Here is a 16,476-nt window from a genome sequence, read left to right as displayed (position 1 = left end):
CCGGGAGAAGTCGCGGATCATCCAGGAGGTGGAGGAGAACCCGGACTTGCGCAAGGGCGAGATCGCGCGGCGCTTCAACATCCCGCCGTCCACGCTGAGCACCATCCTGAAGAACAAGCGCGCCATCCTGGCGTCGGAGCGCAAGTACGGTGTGGCCTCCACCTGCCGCAAGACCAACAAGCTGTCCCCCTACGACAAGCTCGAGGGGCTGCTCATCGCCTGGTTCCAGCAGATCCGCGCCGCTGGCCTACCCGTCAAGGGCATCATCCTCAAGGAGAAGGCGCTGCGTATAGCCGAGGAGCTGGGCATGGACGACTTCACCGCCTCCAACGGTTGGCTGGACCGCTTCCGCCGGCGCCACGGTGTGGTGTCCTGCAGCGGTGTGGCCCGCGCCCGGTCGCGCAGTGCTGCCCCCCGGCCCCCAGCGGCTCCCGCCAGCCCACCTGCGGTGCCCTCGGAGGGCAGCGGCGGGGGTTCGACGGGCTGGCGCGCCCGGGAGGAGCAGCCGCCGTCGGTGGCCGAGGGCTACGCCTCCCAGGACGTGTTCAGCGCCATTGAGACCAGTCTGTGGTACGACTTCCTGCCCGACCAGGCTGCGGGGCTGTGCGGCAGCGATGGACGGGCGCGCAGGGCCACCCAGCGCCTGAGCGTCCTGCTGTGCGCCAACGCAGACGGTAGCGAGAAGCTGCCCCCGCTTGTGGCCGGCAAGTCAGCCAAGCCCCGTGCAGGCCAAGCCGGCCTGCCTTGCGACTACACCGCCAACTCTAAGGGTGGTGTCACCACGCAGGCCCTGGCCAAGTACCTGAAGGCCCTGGACACTCGCATGGCTGCAGAGTCTCGCCGAGTCCTGCTACTGGCCGGCCGCCTGGCTGCCCAGTCCCTGGATACCTCCGGCCTGCGGCATGTACAGCTGGCCTTCTTCCCGCCGGGCACCGTGCAGCCGCTGGAGCGGGGAGTGGTCCAACAGGTGAAGGGCCACTACCGCCAGGCTATGCTACTCAAGGCCATGGCCGCACTAGAGGGCCAGGATCGTTCAGGCCTGCAGCTAGGTTTGATGGAGGCCTTGCACTTCGTGGCTGCTGCCTGGCAGGCAGTGGAGCCTTCGGACATAGCTGCCTGCTTTCGTGAGGCTGGCTTCGGGGGTGGCCCAAATGCCACCATCACCACTGCCCTCAAGAGTGAGGGGGAGGAAGAGGAGGAGGAGGAAGAGGAGGAAGAAGAAGAGGAGGAAGAGGAAGAGGAGGGTGAAGGGGAGGAGGAGGAGGAGGAAGAAGAGGGTGAGGAGGAGGAAGGGGGGGAAGGAGAGGAGTTGGGGGAGGAAGAGGAGGTGGAAGAGGAGGGTGATGTTGATGACAGTGATGAAGAGGAGGAGGAAGAGGAGGAAGAGAGCTCCTCTGAGGGCTTGGAGGCTGAGGACTGGGCCCAGGGGGTAGTAGAAGCTGGTGGCAGCTTCGGGGGCTACAGTGCCCAGGAGGAGGCCCAGTGCCCTACTCTCCATTTCCTGGAGGGTGAAGAGGACTCTGAGTCTGACAGTGAGGAAGAGGAGGAAGATGAGGATGATGAGGAGGATGAAGATGATGAAGATGAGGAGGAAGATGGTGATGAGGTGCCTGTGCCCAGCTTTGGGGAGGCCATGGCTTACTTCGCTATGGTCAAGAGGTACCTGACTTCCTTCCCCATTGATGACCGTGTGCAGAGCCACATCCTTCATTTGGAACACGATCTGGTCCACGTGACCAGGAAGAACCATGCCCGGCAGGCAGGAGTTCGGGGTCTTGGACATCAGAGCTGAGCCACTGGGCCTAGCCATGCCCGACCCAGATGTGGCAGCACCAGCCCAGGGCAGAGGACTCTCTGGGCAGCCGCTGTGGATGGAGCCAGAATGGGGAGCTCCAGATCCTTTAGTGATGTTCCTCTGGCCCTGTGACAGGCCCAGCCACCTCGGTAGGGCCCAGGGCTGGGGTCAGCCTCACTGCCTGCTTATTGCCTCTTTCTCAGAGTCCTCTTTCCTCCCCATTTGCCCCTGGGCTTGGGGGACCAGGTGGGGCGGGTGGGGAGCTGTCCGGTGCTACCACACCGTGCCATCAGTGGACTAGGCCACAGTAGCAGCCAGGGTTGGGCCCTGGACGCTCCCGGCCGGAGAGTGCCTCTCCCCTCTGCCGTCCACACCAGGTGTTTGGTGGGGGGGACCCCAAAGCCATTCTGGGAAGGGCTCCAGAGGAAAGTCCAGCCTAGGCCGCCACAAGGCTGGCAGCCCCCCACCCTGCCCCTGGGCCGCCTTGAGAAGCACAGTCTAACTCACCACAGGCTCCTGAGCCTGCCTCTGCCTGCTTCCCCATCTTCCCAGTCCCTTTCTCTGGCCCAGTCCAGGTTACTGTGGCCCTTGGTTTTCTTTCCAAATTGGAGGTTCCCAAGAGGCCCTCCAGGGGAGTGATAATGGGCACTTCCCTTGTGGGTAGCTGCAGGCGCCATGCCTCTCCTCCCTCTCTGGCAGGGCCCTATCCTGGGCAGGGTGCCTGGGGCTGGGCCCAGAGTCCAGCCATCCAGCCGCTCCTTTCCCAGTCTGAATTCAATAAATCTGTCCACCCCCCTTTTGTGGGGGTGAACGTTTTAACAGCCAAGGGTGCATCCTTCATGGTCTGGGCTTGCGTCTGTCTTGGGAACACGTCCTTTCCTGGCTCCCTTTGGTCCTTGCTCTGGTGGGACATGGAACCAAGCGTTGAGAGGGCGGCCACAGCCTACACCCTGACTGGGGTGAGGGACCACCTCCATATCTAAGTATTATCCAAGCTTGGGGAGGAAGGGGTCTTTAGTGTATCTCCTTGGGTTTGAGGAAGTCGGGCCTTATCCTGCTTTGGGGTTAGAAAGAAGCAGCTCAGGATCAGTTGGCTAGGAGGGAAGGGAGGGAGCCAGCAATCCCTGTTGGACCAAATTAAACTGGGAACTAGGCCTATCAAGCCCATTAAAGTTGGTCCTTGTAGGAGTGGGGCCAGAAGGCAGAGCAAAAAGAGTGTTGGGGCAACTCCTGTGGTCCAGGTTGGAGTTCGGAGGTACATACAGGGCCTCCCTTGGTTTACTTTTGATGCTTAAAGAGGGAGCCCTTTAGGCCTTTCAGTGATTAGCATTTCCGAGCCTGGTGGCTGGTTATCCTGGGGACAGTACAGGAGGAAGATAAAATTCCTGGGATACATTGCACCCCCAAGAGGCTGAGGAAGAATGGGCAACTCACTCTGTGGTGCCCTCCAGGGGGCACCCCAGTCCAAAGGTGAAGATTGGTGCCTCTGCTGATCTCTAACCCCTTTTCTCCTGTCAGGGCCCAGCCCCTCCCTCATTGAGGCCCTCAGGCCCCCTTGGTTCCAACTAGGGGAGGGCCTGGGCTTGGGGAGGCTAGGCAGCTCTGGGCCCCAAACCGGTTTTCCCACCTTCACCAGGGCTGGCACATCACCACTGTGGTTCCCTCCCCACTACTTCCTTTCAGTTCTTCCTCTCTCCACCCTGGAATGTTGGGGGTGGGAGGATATCTAGGCCATCTTTTGTCCCTTGCCTGCCCTGGGTGTGGTCCCTTCAGAAAGGCAAGACCAATATGTATGATATTAAAACAGGAAGGTAGAGTGACGATTCCATACTTGGCCTTCCACACTCCTGGAACTCAGGGTTTCCCTGTAAGCCTTAAAGACAATGAAACTAAGTGACGGCAAAAAGTAGTTGGGATTCCCCTTACCCCCATCTGAGCTATGGAGGAGGAAACTGGAAAGTCCTAAGGAAGCCCAGCCTACCCCCCTGGCCTGCTCTGGAGTAAGATGGGAGCGGAAGGTTTCTCCCCAGGTGCCCCTGTTCAACCCAGTCCCTCATCTCAAATACCAACAAGGCAAATCATTTCCATTTGTCTTCTCTTCTGCTGGAACTGAGATCATCTCAATAATGATGGCACCAAGTGATGTTAATAGGGCCCTTGCTGTGTGCCAGGCGCTGTGCTAAGCACTTTAGATGCTCACAAAACCCCTATGAGGTAGGTGAAACCACGAGAAAACAGACACAGAGAGGTCCAGTAATGTGCCCAAAGCCACATTGCTAGTCTTCGGTGGAAGCAAACTTTCTTCCCTGGCTGACCCTAGGAGCCCCTTTACTGCTACTTTGTGTCCTTTCACTATGGCAGAACCCACATCCCTAACCCTTCTAAAAATAGTGCTCCTTTGAAATGGAACTGGCTACTGAAGTCCATTTTTAACCCATGGAAGAACAGCTCTTTGGAGGGAGATGAGGGATTATGGGAGTGTTTACAGGAGCTATTGCAGCGTTTATAACTGTAGCCAATTCCCATATCCTCAGTCCCCATACAAATGCAGATCTGTAAGTACCCTTCCCATTTTCCTCCCTTACCCCACTGGGACAAATAGAAGCATTCCCACTTCACAAAGGGGGAAAATAAGGTTAAGGAGTTAAATAACCTGCCCGAGGCACTGGCCTTGAGCCCTAGTATTCTCCTTGGGAGTCTGGGTGACCTATTAAATGCCCTACCAGGACACTGCTGGGAAGGGCAGTAGTGGTGATGGCCTTAATAGCACAGAGCTTTGAGGAGGGACCCAGCAAGGAGGCACTGTCACACAGCCTATCACACAATCCAGGTGGGAAGCAGCAGATGATTAATTACAGTGGACACCCAGATAAAGCTGAGGAACATTGGGATGCTGCTTTCACTTGGAACTGATAGCTGAAGGATCCAGAAGGGGAATCTCGGCCCTGAGGATGCTGGGGCAGGGATTCTGAGGGCCCAGTTGGGTTTGGCAGGTCCCAGGGTGGGCCAGTGGCTGATCAGGTGGAGTGGGCGCAGATGCTGGGAAGACAAGGCCACCTAATCGCCTATTCAAAGCTGGGGCCTGAGAGTAGGTAGAGGGAGAAAACTACAATTCCCAGAAGCCCCTGTTCCCCTCCGAGTCAAGGATAGTTGCCATGGTTTCAGAAAACAATATGGCTGCTCCCAGCTGGGAAGCGAGTTTCCCGGTTTGAGAGGCAGAGGCCGGTCTGGGCGCCTTCGGTGGCGAAAGAAGAGGCATCTGAGAGATCGTGCGGTTTGGCGCTGACGCTGCACGACTGGAACGGTCTTGCCTTACTGGGGGTGCCAATGGCTGGCAGCGTGGACGAGGAGGCGTTGCACCAGCTGTACCTGTGGGTAGACAACATCCCCCTATCCCGGCCCAAGAGAAATCTCTCCAGGGACTTCAGTGATGGAGGTGTGCACCTTAGTGTGTGTGCACCCCTGTGTGTGTCCCATGTGTCCGTGTTTGTCTACATATTCTGTATGTACGTGTGTAAGGGGTCTGTGTGCATGTGTCTCTTTGTGTTTCTGTGCGTGTGGGTATGTGTATGTTGGGGGAGGGGGGTGTCTGACTATCTCCTGGAACTTCAATTATACAAATGTGTGCGCGTGTGTGTTTATCTGTATCTGTGGGAATATGGCTGTGTGTGGGTCTATATGTATGTCCCCTTGTTCTATTCTTTAAGCATGTGTGGTTGTGGTGTCTGAGTGTGAGTCTGTGATGCCCTCCTGGGACTTTAATGACTAAGATGTGTGTCTGTGTATGTTTTTGTGCATCTCTCTGTATGTACTTGTTCATTACTATATTCTATATATCTGTCTTGTGGGATTCTGAGCTTGTGTATGTGCATATGTTTGTTGATACATTCTGTCCTGTATGTATGTAGGGGGTCTTGTGTGCATATGTGTTTGTGATCCTGGGACTTTGCTGTTGGAGTGTGTGTATGTGTGTGTGTGTGTGTGTGTGTCCATGTGAATGCCTAGGGTGGGGCCCCAGGCTCCTGATAGGCTCTCTTGGAGACTCCTTCTCTGAAGACCAGACACCTCAGTTTTCATATGCTTGAGTTAATGGGGATGGGATGCTGCTTCTCTGGGTATGCTGGAGGCTGATCACTCATTTCTAATCTTGCTTTCTTGAACTCCTTCCCTCTCCTCCACCACCCCTCCCTCCCTATCATCTGTTCCCTTTCCACACCTCCACCCATCCGCTTGGTCACACCATTCTGTAACCCCCGATTCTCTCATTACACGCACATCTTCTCCCTACTCCTTCTCCCTTACCTACTGCCTCCTCCCCCCACTTTCCACATCTGCTTCCATTCCCTCAGTCCTGGTCGCAGAAGTCATCAAGTTTTACTTCCCCAAGATGGTGGAGATGCACAATTATGTCCCTGCCAACTCTCTTCAACAGAAGCTCAACAACTGGGGTCACCTAAACAGGTAGCAGAATACTTGGGCGCACTAGTGAAATCTCTAACCCCGTTCCCCCCTCCCCCCCACCCAGGATCCCAGGAAGCTTGGGACTCTGTTGGTGTCAGGGTAGGGAGGGACAACGCAGGCAGAACTGATAACAAAATCAAGGGTTTTTTTGTTGTTGTTGTTGTTGTTGTTGTTTTTGAGGAGACAAAGGAAACGTGACAACCAAGATTCTGGCTCATTCCCCCAGGGCTGCACCCCCTTCCTTCTCCCCCACGCCCCTCACTTCATTCCCCGAGGACCCAGTCCTCCATTCCTGTGTCTGTTCCCAGGAAGGTGCTGAGCAAGCTGAACTTCTCGGTACCAGAGGACGTGATGCGCAAGATCGCGCAATGCGCGCCAGGCGTGGTGGAGTTAGTGCTCATTCCGCTGAGGCAGCGCCTGGAGGAGCGCCAGAGGCGCAGGAAGCAGGGCTCGGGCTCCTTACAGGTGCCACCCCACTCAAGTTTCTCCCACTACTTGTGGGAGCTTCCCAGGCAGCGGGAAGCCCCGCCTTGGCAAGAAGTGTGGGAGAAGGGTGTCTGGCAAAGGGAGCCTGGTCTTGGGGACCACGGAAGAGACATGGGGCTCCTTGGGGATGAGCGAATCCTACCTCACAGTAAACCCTGGGGGTTCTTTCAGGAGCTGGCTCCCCAGGATGGCACTGGCTACATGGATGTGGGTAAAGTGGCCTTTACTTTTCTTCTCTCCCAGGAGAAGCTTTCCTCCTGTCCTTCCTTCCTATGGGGGAAGGGGAGCCGGGGTTGGGGGAAGCAAGGGAGAAGTCAGGAAAATAGGACTCCAGCACGGTTAACTCCTCCACTTGCCTGGTCTCAGGTTTGTCCCAGAAGGCCCGAGGGGAAGGTGCCCCAGACCCCCAGGGAGGAGGGCAGCTCAGGTAAGGAGGCTGGGAGTTCCCACCTCACCAGGCCTGGTGATCTCCCTACACAGGGCTGGCAGGTAAGGGTGGTGGCAGGTTGTTCCTGGGAAAGCAGGAAGTGCGGGTGTAGGGGACGGGGAGCGAAGGCCTGGCCGAGGGGCATTGGAAGGATGAGAATGGGGCCTGAGGTTCGGGCCTCCGCTAAGCTGCTTCCCACCCCAGGGGGGGCCGGCTGCCGGCGCCCCGACCTCCGGGATATAGTCAGGCACTGCAGGGCGACCCAAGCTTCGTCCTCCAGATCGCTGAAAAGGAGCAGGAGCTGTTGGCCTCTCAGGAGACTGTGCAGGTGAGGGTGACTGGGAAGGCGCGGCTGGTGGTGGGGCGGTGGGTGCTTAGGGCCTGCAGTGGTGGGGACAGAAGGCAGTGGGCCTCTGGCTTGACCTTTGTGCGGCGCGGCCCAGGTCCTGCAGATGAAGGTGAGGCGCTTAGAGCATTTGCTGCAGCTCAAGAACGTGCGCATCGACGATCTCTCCCGGCGGCTCCAGCAGGCAGAGCGTAAGCAGCGGTGAGCGGCGGCCGGGACCGCGCGGGGACTCCCCAGTACCCGCCAGAGCCCGGACGCCGAGACCGACGCACCCACCCACGCACCCACCGACGGACTGACGGATCTACCGGCGCGCGGAGCCAGCAGCTCCAAAGAGCCTCATGGGGCGCCAGCGCTCCCCTCCCTTGGGGTGGGGGTGAGTTGGGGGGCAGTGAGGCAGGAGCCCTCAGAACGTAGCCCCCCGGACTGACCCACCTCTTTCCACTCCATCCGGGTCAGGAGAATGGACCGCTTTCCAGAACCCAGAAGCCACGTGCAGAGACCTGGCATGCTCCCCAAAGCCATGCCCGACACCAGGGGCCCCACCTTGGTGCTCCCTGCTCTGGGCCTTAGGGGGCGGTGCCCCGACTCGGTGCACACCGTTAGAAACAGGTCCCCGCCCAGCCCTGAGGACAGCGGCCTCTCCATCCGGGCTAGTTCTCTGCGCTCTGGACCTCGGGGGAAGCTGCCCGAGGCAGCTGAGGGAGAAGCTTCCCTCTCCGGCGCGCTCACCTGGGGCCCAACTCGAGGCTGGAGAGCACAGCAGCTGGAGAGGAAGGGGTGAGGAGTGGCTTCAGCCAGGAGTGGGGAAGACATGGGCTGTGCCTGTTCCAAACACTCTTCCCTCCCCTCCTAGGGGGGGCACCTTTAAGAATGTTTTGGAGATACAGGACCGCACTACCGCCATTAAAGAAGTTGTGCTATCTTTCCTGCGACTGCCTTCTCTGTCTAGATTTCTTGCCCTTCTTAAGCCGCACTGCTCACCCCCCCCCCCCCCATTTTGAGTGAAAGAGCCTTGTAGGCCCAGAGTGGGTTTCACCTTTGGTCAGCTGGGCCCTGGGTGGCCGCTGCCTGTTAGGTTGACGATATCACAGGGTCAGGTCTTGTGCCCTAGAACAGCCTGACTTCTAACACTGGCCTTAGACTGACCCCCAAACTCACCCTCACAGAATCTTCTAGCCCTGTCCAAACCCAACTCCAAACCCAGGCTTCAGATTCTCCCCAAATGTAGCTGCACCCTCACCCTCAACGCTGCCCACGGACTGGCCCCTAAATCTTGTCCTCTGTGTGACTCCCAACCCTGCTCACAGACTTGATCCATAGTTCTATGGACTGAGGCCAAGCTTGATTCCCAACCCTGAACAAGATACTATGGCCATGATATGACCCTAACTCTGAAATTTTACTGACTACTGATATTACATTTTGAGACCCCACAATTCTATTTCAGCATATACCCAGGGGAAACTTAAGCTCTTGTGTTCTGTATTCTGTAACACGGGTATAGCAATAGTCATAGCAACATTCTTTGTAATAGAAAATAATTGAAAATAACTTGTATTAGTTTCTATCGCTGTGTAAGAAATCACCACAAACTTAAAACAGCACAAATTTATTATCTCATCTTTTCTGTGTGTCAGGAGTCCAGGTGTGGCCTAGCTGGGCCCTCTGCTTCAGAGTTTCTCATAAGGCTGCACTCAAAGTGGTGGCTAGGGCTGTGGTTTCACCTGAAGTCTTAACTGGGGAAGGATTCACTTCCAAGTTCACTTGGTTGTTGACAGAGTTCGGTTCCTTGTGGGCTGTAGGACTGAGGGTTTCAGTTTCTTGCTAGTTGTTGGCTGGTGCCCTCATTTCCTTGCCATTTGGTCACTTCCAGTATGCTAGCTCACTTCATCAAAGCCAGCAAGGGAGAGAGTTAACAGAGTCTTCTAGCAAGATGGCAATTACAATCCTATCTAATATAATCACAGAAGTGACACCTATCACATTTGTTGTATCCTATTTATTACAAGTCATGAGGTCCAGCCCACATTCAAGGGGAGAGGTGTGCATGGGTGTGAATACCAGGAGACAGGGATCATTGGGAGCCATTGTAGAAGCTGTCTGTCTGCCACGAGGAGGAAAAAAGCAATGAAAGGATAAAATCTAGGATAGTGGTTACCTCTGAGAGGAAGCAGAAGGCAGAGACACAAGAAGCATAGGAGTGAGTTATTTTTAATGTTTTAGTCCTTGGGCAGGTGGTGGGTTTACAGGTGTTCATAGTGGGCTGTTTATGGACAAGCAGGGAGAGAGCGTTATGAACTAAGGACTATGGGTAGCCCAATTCTGTTCACCTGAGCTCCTAAAATAATAAATAAAAATACAATTGATGACTACTCCTGACCTTGGTCTGAGCCTCTTCCCTGCCTCTTCTCTGCACTCAACCTGGTCTTAGGTTAACACCGGCTTCAGCCTGACCTTCTACTTTCCCCAAATTAACCACCAGCCCTCACACATATTGACCCCAGCTCTAGCACTGTTATCTTGCCATAGTCTGCACTAATTCTCCAAAGTTCTGTTCTCTGAATCTGTCATCATGGACCACACCTGGAGACTCCTATGTGTGGAGCTGGTAGGAACGGTTTGTGGAGGGGCTTGGGGACCAGGAGGTTGGGTAGGGTATGGTTCTGCCTGACAGGAGGACAGTGGGCCCAGAGTACAGGCGTGGTGGCAGGGATCACCCTCTCAAGAGTCTGCTGGCTTCCTCCACGGCAGAGGCTAGGCCAAGTCCTGGAGGTTCCTCTTCCTTGAGTTCCTGCCCCAACCCTGGCTATTCCTAATACCTGGATGTGCCTGAATCAAAAATCATGTTCGAAACCCTACAAATTAAATCCCCCAAACAATGGGGAATTTTATTGAATGTTTCTTGGGAATAAATATGAAAGTGGATTACATCACACATTATAATTCTATAACTCTTCTCAACATCTCTCTTATTTTCCAAACTTCCCCTCTGACAACCATTGCCATATTTTCCCCCTCTGATCCTCACACCCCTCTTCCCTTTCTCACCCACAGGAAATCTGATTTCTTCTGGTTCATTCATTTATTAATTCCTCAAATGTTTATTTAGTGCCTACTATGTACTAAATGCCAGGAACACAAATATAAAACACAATTTGTCTCCCCAAGTGTTTACAATCCTAGAAGAGGAGAAGGCATGCAAAAAGATACTTAAATTTTGTTGTTACTCAATGTTTTGAATAGATAAAACACACATAAAAAGTCCACTTGGTGCCCACAAACATGCAATAGGGTTAATTTTGGTTTCTGTGCATTCTTCCAGAATGTCTTTTTGTGAATGCAAGCAAATATTCACCTTTATGGTTATTCTGCCCCCCCCCCTTTTCTTACCATAAAAGGGAAGCATACTACCCACTCTGTCCTGTATCTTGAGTTTCCACTCCATACAATCTCTTACAGGTATGCAATGGTCAATGTTATATGCCAACTTTACTGGGCCACAGGGTGCCCAGATATTTGGTCAAACATTCTTGGTGTTTCTGTGAGGGCGTTTTCAGATGAGATTTGCATTTAAATTTAAAGGTAGGGGCACCTGGGTGACTCAGTTGGTTAAACGTCTGACTTTGGTTCAGGTCATGATCTCAAGATTGTGAGACTGAGCCCCGTGTCGGGCTCTACACTGGGCATGGAGCCTGCTTAAGACGCTCTCTCCCTTTCCTTCTGCCCTCTGCTTTCCCTCAAAAATAAATAAAATAAAATAAAATAAAATAAAATAAAATAAAATAAAATAAAATAAAGATAAAAATAAATAAAGGTAGACTGAGTAAAGCAGATTGCTCTCCCTAATGTGCACGGACCTCATCCAATCAGTTGAAGGCCAGAATAGAATATAAAGTATGTCTCTTCCCTGAGTAAGAGAAACTTTCTTCTTTCTGATGGTCTTTGAACTGGGACTTTTTTTTTTCTTTCTGCCTTTGGACTCTAACTGAAATGTCAATTCTTCCTTTGTCTTGAGCCTGCCAGCCTTTGGATTTGACTCTCCTAGGTTCCAGTTTGCTGACTCATTCTGTAGATCTTGCAACTTGCCAGTTAGCTCTCTTATAACAAGAGCTTATTACTTATAATAAGTCTGTATCTGTATCACCTATATAACCTAAAGCCCTGTCTCTATATCGTCTCCCATTAGTTCTGTTTCTCTGGTGAACTTCAACTAATACAATATTTTTCCATACAGTTACATTGAAAACTTCCTGTTTTAAAAGCCATATAAAATTCTATTGTGTGTACAACATTTAATTACTCAGTCCTCTGTTCATGGACATGTAAGTTGTTTCTGTTGTTAAAAACAATAATGCAACAATGAATAACCTCCTGCATCCATATTTAGTATTTCCTGCAAGTATAGCTGCATGGTTAATTCTATGTTAGGCCAAAGAATATGTACATTTGTAATCTTGATGGATATTGTGAAACTGTCCTTCGCAAGGGCATGGTTCAGAGCAGAGGCTGAAGACTGGTGGCCTGTTGCCCTGTGTTGGTTTGCACAGTGTCATGTTTTTACAAAACTGGTAATTTTTGTACTGATGAGGAGGTGAGGCAACTAGAACTCTCCTAGTACTCTGCTGATGGGGTATGAGTTCAACCATTTCAGAAAATCGTTTGGCAGTTTCCTATAAAATTAAACACCTGCCTATGCTATTGTGTCAGTTAGGGTTTAATCATAGAAACATAGAAACAAAAAACATAGTTGGCTTTGGGTCAACTGTTAAACAATTTCTGCAAGACTGTTGTTTTGTATCTGATGCTGGAGCTTAAAGTCCACAGGTCATGCCGTTGGGAAGGGAGGATGGATATAAAGTGGGGGAGAGAAAGGACAAGCCGGAACCCATGAGAATAAGCTGAAAGCTTTGATTGCCAACTCGAGCTCGTGTCAGTTCCCACTACCTCCAAACTTGATGATATGGTTGTCTTTCAGGAGAGGCTGGTGCCCTCTGTTATCTGACCCAGGAGTCAAAGAAACTGAAGGAGGATCCAGGGAAGGGTGGAGAAGTTGCAAGCTTGACTGTGATCCCATGCCAATGACGTGAGCCAGCAGATAGGTAACAAAGTGTATGAGCTAGACAACTTCTGCCTAGACTTTGCAAGTCTGCCAATACAGCCACTGCTTTTCTTTTGCCCTCTGAACATCATGCCAAAATGCTTGCTGTGGGGGTGCCTGGGTAGCTCAGTAGGTTGAGCATCTGACTCTTGATTTTGGCTCAGATCATGATTCCAGAGTCGTGGGACTGAGCCCTGCATTGGGCTCCGTGCTGAGTGTGGAGCCTGCTTAAGATTCTCCCTCCTCCCCCGCCCTGCCCCTCTCCCCAAATCACACTCACTCTAAAATAAAAAGTAAAGGGGCACCTGGGTGGCTCAGTTGGTTAAGCATCCGACTTCGGCTCAGGTCATGATCTCACGGTCCATGGGTTCGAGCCCCGCGTTGGGCTCTGTGCTGACAGCTCAGAGCCTGGAGCCTGCTTCAGATTCTGTCTCTCTCTCTCTCTCTGACCCTCCCCTGTTCATGCTCTGTCTCTCTCTGTCTCAAAAATAAATAAACATTAAAAAAATTAAAAATAAAATAAAAAGTAAAAAGGGCGCCTGGGTAGCTCAGTCAGTTGGGCATCCAACTTCAGCTCAGGTCATGATCTCACAGTTTGTGGGTTTGAGCCCTGCATCGGGCTCTGTGCTGACAGCTCGGAGCCTGGAGCCTGGAGCCCCTGCTTCGAGTTCTGTGTCTCCTTCTATCTCTGACCCTCCCCTGCTCATGCTTTGCCTCTCAAAAATAAATAAACATTAATTTAAAAAAAATAAAATAAAAAGTAAATTAAAAACATATTTTACAAATGACTGTTGTGGCCCACCCTAATTGGAAGGGAATTCTGGGAAATGTAGTTCACCGCAGCTAAGTTGACACCTTATAAAGGCATCACAGCTATTCCCCAGCAATTTCATTCCTCAATATATACTCAAGAGAAATTGCATATATATGTTTACCGAGGTGGGTACTAGAATACACAGTACAGTTTATACTATCTTTGTGCAAGGCTTCTTTTGCTTAATATTGCCTGTGAGAATCATCCATGTTGTTACACATATTCAGTAGAGGTTGTTTTATGTCACTGCTGTATGATAGGCCATTGTATGAATACAGTGAAGTTCATTTATTCATTCTGTTGTTGATGGACACTTAGGTTGTCTCCAGTTTGAGGCTATTCCAAATGGTGCTGCCATGCGTATTTGTATACACATCTTTTGGTATGTAACTAAGAATGGAACTGCTCAGTCAAAGGGTTGGCATTTTCAGCTTTAATACTGCCCAGCAGTTTTCCAACAAGGTTACAATTGTTTAATTTTTATTAAAAAGAATAGAGTCCAGAATACCATATGTTTGGAGCTGGAATGGGTATTTTACATGAGTTCAGTCTGTTCTCCTAAACTGGAGTTGTTCTTTTTTTTTTTTTTTAATGTTTATGTATTTATTTTGGGGAGAGAGAGAGAGAAAGAGAGAGAGAGAGAGAGAGAGAGAGAGAGAGAGAGAGAGCATGAGCGAGGGAGGGACACAGAGAGAGGGAGACCGAGAATCCCAAGCCGTTTCTGCGCTGTCAGAGAACCGTGAGATCATGACCTGAATGGAAATCAAGAGTCAGATGCTTAACCGGCTGAGCCACCCAGGTGCCCCTTTTATTTTTTATTTTAGAGAGAAAGAGAAAGTATGAGCCACCCAGGTGCCCCTGGAGTTGTTCTTAATGCCTTCCCTTACTGCCCCAATCTCCAGGATGCCTGTGGCTTCCCTCAAAGCTCTATTCAGGCCCTCTGCACAGGAAGTCCCAGGGCCTGGGCGCCACTCTGATATTAGCATCCCTCTTCTTGGTAAACAGACCCATTGGGCTGCAATGGAGCCTGTAGTATCCCAGGGCATGGGCAGCTCTGTACTGCAGATCCTTTCAATTGGCCAGTCAGCCAAACTGCCCAGCACCTAGGAGTGTGAAGAGTGTTTGGCAGGGACAAGAAACCACAGCTGTTTTTGTGTGGTGTACTCCCACCCTGAACTGTGAGAACCTGTAACTCCATAGCCTAGCACAGTAACTTGCTCATCATACACACTTAGTCAATATTTGCTTAAGGAAGTTGATAGGAAATGGCCCCAGGCAGTGCCCAGTTAGCAGCTAGTCTCTATTTGAAACAGCCCACACCAGGGATAGTTTTGAGAAGAAGTTGTCTTCAAAGACATAATAAAGGCAGGTCTTAACTTGGTCTTGAAGGGAGTGTGAGTTTTGTCCATGAAAGGAGAATGGAAAGGGCATTCTAGGTGGAAAGGTAGCATAAGGAGGGTATCATGAAAGCAAATGTCTGCACAGTCCCAGAAGGTAAAATCAATGTGAGAAAACAGGGATTGGTGAGGACAAGACAAGTTGATGTGCCAGTCTTTGGTGCCAGGCTAGAATGTGAGTCCACGTTGTTAGGTCTTCTGATATTTTAAAAGGGGAATAAGAAGAGGAAGAGGAGGAAGAGGAAAAAGAAAGAGAGGAGGAAGAGAAAGGAGGAGAAAAGGAATTAGAATTTTTAAAAGCCTCGTGTGGGCTAAACAAAATACATCTGTAGTCTCCTTTAGGCCCACTGTCTGCCAACTTTAAACGCTGCAGAATCGAATAGACATGAGAATACAATTTAGCGGAGGGAGCATAGTGGGGCACATGGAACGGTGGGGCTGGGTAGTGAAAGATCATCTGGCAGAAGTGGATGGGCTGGGATCAGAACGTAGGAATCTCCCAATGCCCACGCTGGAGGGCAGTATCTCAAACGCCAGAGTGATCACGAATCACCCAAAATGCTTCTAAAAAGTTTGTGAAATTCTGCTTGAGACAGTCCCAGAACACGGAGGTTTTGGAGGAGGGGAAGATGCGATGGAAACAATAGCCCAGTAAGATTAATTTGCCAACAGTGTGGAGGCCAGAGGCCACGGGATAGGTTAGGAGTCACGGGTATCCATCGGAAGGCAGGAACCTTGACGGGTCCCCAAAGGCAGCGACCCAGGTCCCTCTAAAAGGAAGCCGACCCTGAGCCGTGCCATACCATCTCTCCCCCTAGTTACATTGGAAGGAGAGAACCTCGGGCTCTGGAAGGCTCCCCGCAGGCACTTTAGGGACCCTGTCAAGGCCAGCGAAATGTGGGAGGAGAACCGTTGTTCCAGGACCACCCGCGGAGCAGCTACTGGAATTCCTAAAGACCCTAGGACCACGCCTCTCGCTCCCAGTCTCCGTGCAGGTGCTCACATCCCACCCCGAGACGCTGAGCTACGCGCATCCCGCTGCCATGGCGACCGCCTCCATGGAGACCAGGAGCAGAGGCTGCGGTCCCCCGGGGCCCATCCCGCGTGCCTTCTTTGTTCTGATGCTTAATCGGGCCGGTCCGGCTCCCAGGACGCCTTTCGAGTCTGCGCGAGAGCGCTCCTCTGAGGCGGAGGGATAGGGTGGAAGAGGAAGAGGCTGAAACCCCGAGGTCGCAAAATGGGAAGGATGGAGGTTTCTCAGCTCCTGAACCGGAGGACCTAGCTATGCCCATATCGATTGCCGATGCGGGCTTGTAAGCCTAGGGAGAAAAGAGACCTACAGGCGCCCCACCTATCTCTGAGTCCTGCCTTATGGCTGCTCGAGGGGACAGAGCCCAGGAAAGCCCCCTTTCGAGTTGGGGCCCAGGCGGGTCGTGCAAACTCCACCGCTGAAGTTGGGACGCGGGCGGGGCGTATTCGAGACGCTCCTCCTTCCCTCTCCCCTTTCCGCCCCATGCTGGCCCCTGGCCACTTCTGGCTGCCTGGATCTTTTCATCGCGAGAACTCGCCGGGCCGTCGGTAGGTGTAGGCTAGCCTGGCGCAGCAGAGGGCCCCCTGCACGTGATGCAGTGGCGCAACGCCCGTTGGCG

General features: G+C 52.3%; 2 protein-coding genes across 3 annotated transcripts; both read left to right on the top strand.

Annotated features, from left to right (window-relative positions):
* Position 1: 1 nt before the first annotated feature.
* Positions 2-2,621, top strand: CENPB (centromere protein B; the record flags this gene model as incomplete). Its single annotated transcript, XM_040446814.1, has 1 exon — positions 2-2,621. A coding segment is annotated over one exon (1,791 nt), but the record flags the coding sequence as incomplete, so codon positions are not given.
* Positions 2,622-2,727: 106 nt separating this feature from the next.
* On the top strand, positions 2,728-8,450 carry SPEF1 (sperm flagellar 1). Of its 2 annotated transcripts, XM_040447582.1 has the most exons (8): positions 2,728-5,231; positions 6,145-6,256; positions 6,565-6,721; positions 6,914-6,953; positions 7,109-7,169; positions 7,374-7,497; positions 7,613-7,716; positions 7,975-8,450. In XM_040447582.1, exons 1-8 carry the CDS (start codon positions 5,123-5,125, stop codon positions 8,297-8,299), a joined length of 1,032 nt encoding a protein of 343 aa, XP_040303516.1. In that variant the 5' UTR covers positions 2,728-5,122; the 3' UTR covers positions 8,300-8,450. The 2 variants fall into 2 exon arrangements, with proteins under 2 accessions (XP_040303516.1, XP_040303517.1); XM_040447583.1 differs by having other exon boundaries at positions 7,613-8,092.
* The last annotated feature ends 8,026 nt before the right edge of the window (positions 8,451-16,476 follow it).

The sequence above is a fragment of the Herpailurus yagouaroundi genome, unplaced genomic scaffold (genome assembly GCF_014898765.1).
Source record: "Herpailurus yagouaroundi ecotype Mexico unplaced genomic scaffold, PumYag 196, whole genome shotgun sequence".
NCBI lineage: Eukaryota > Metazoa > Chordata > Mammalia > Carnivora > Felidae > Herpailurus > Herpailurus yagouaroundi.
Note: the sequence above shows the minus strand (reverse complement) of the source record. Positions and strands in the feature narration are given on the sequence as shown.

Coding starts and splice junctions, on each gene's coding strand:
- SPEF1 (XM_040447582.1), top strand. CDS start 5,123: ATGGCTGGCAGCGTGGACGAGGAGGCGTTGCACCAGCTGTACCTGTGG. Junction 6,954..7,108: donor CACTGGCTACATGGATGTGG/GTAAAGTGGCCT, acceptor GCCTGGTCTCAG/GTTTGTCCCAGAAGGCCCGA. Junction 7,170..7,373: donor CAGGGAGGAGGGCAGCTCAG/GTAAGGAGGCTG, acceptor TTCCCACCCCAG/GGGGGGCCGGCTGCCGGCGC.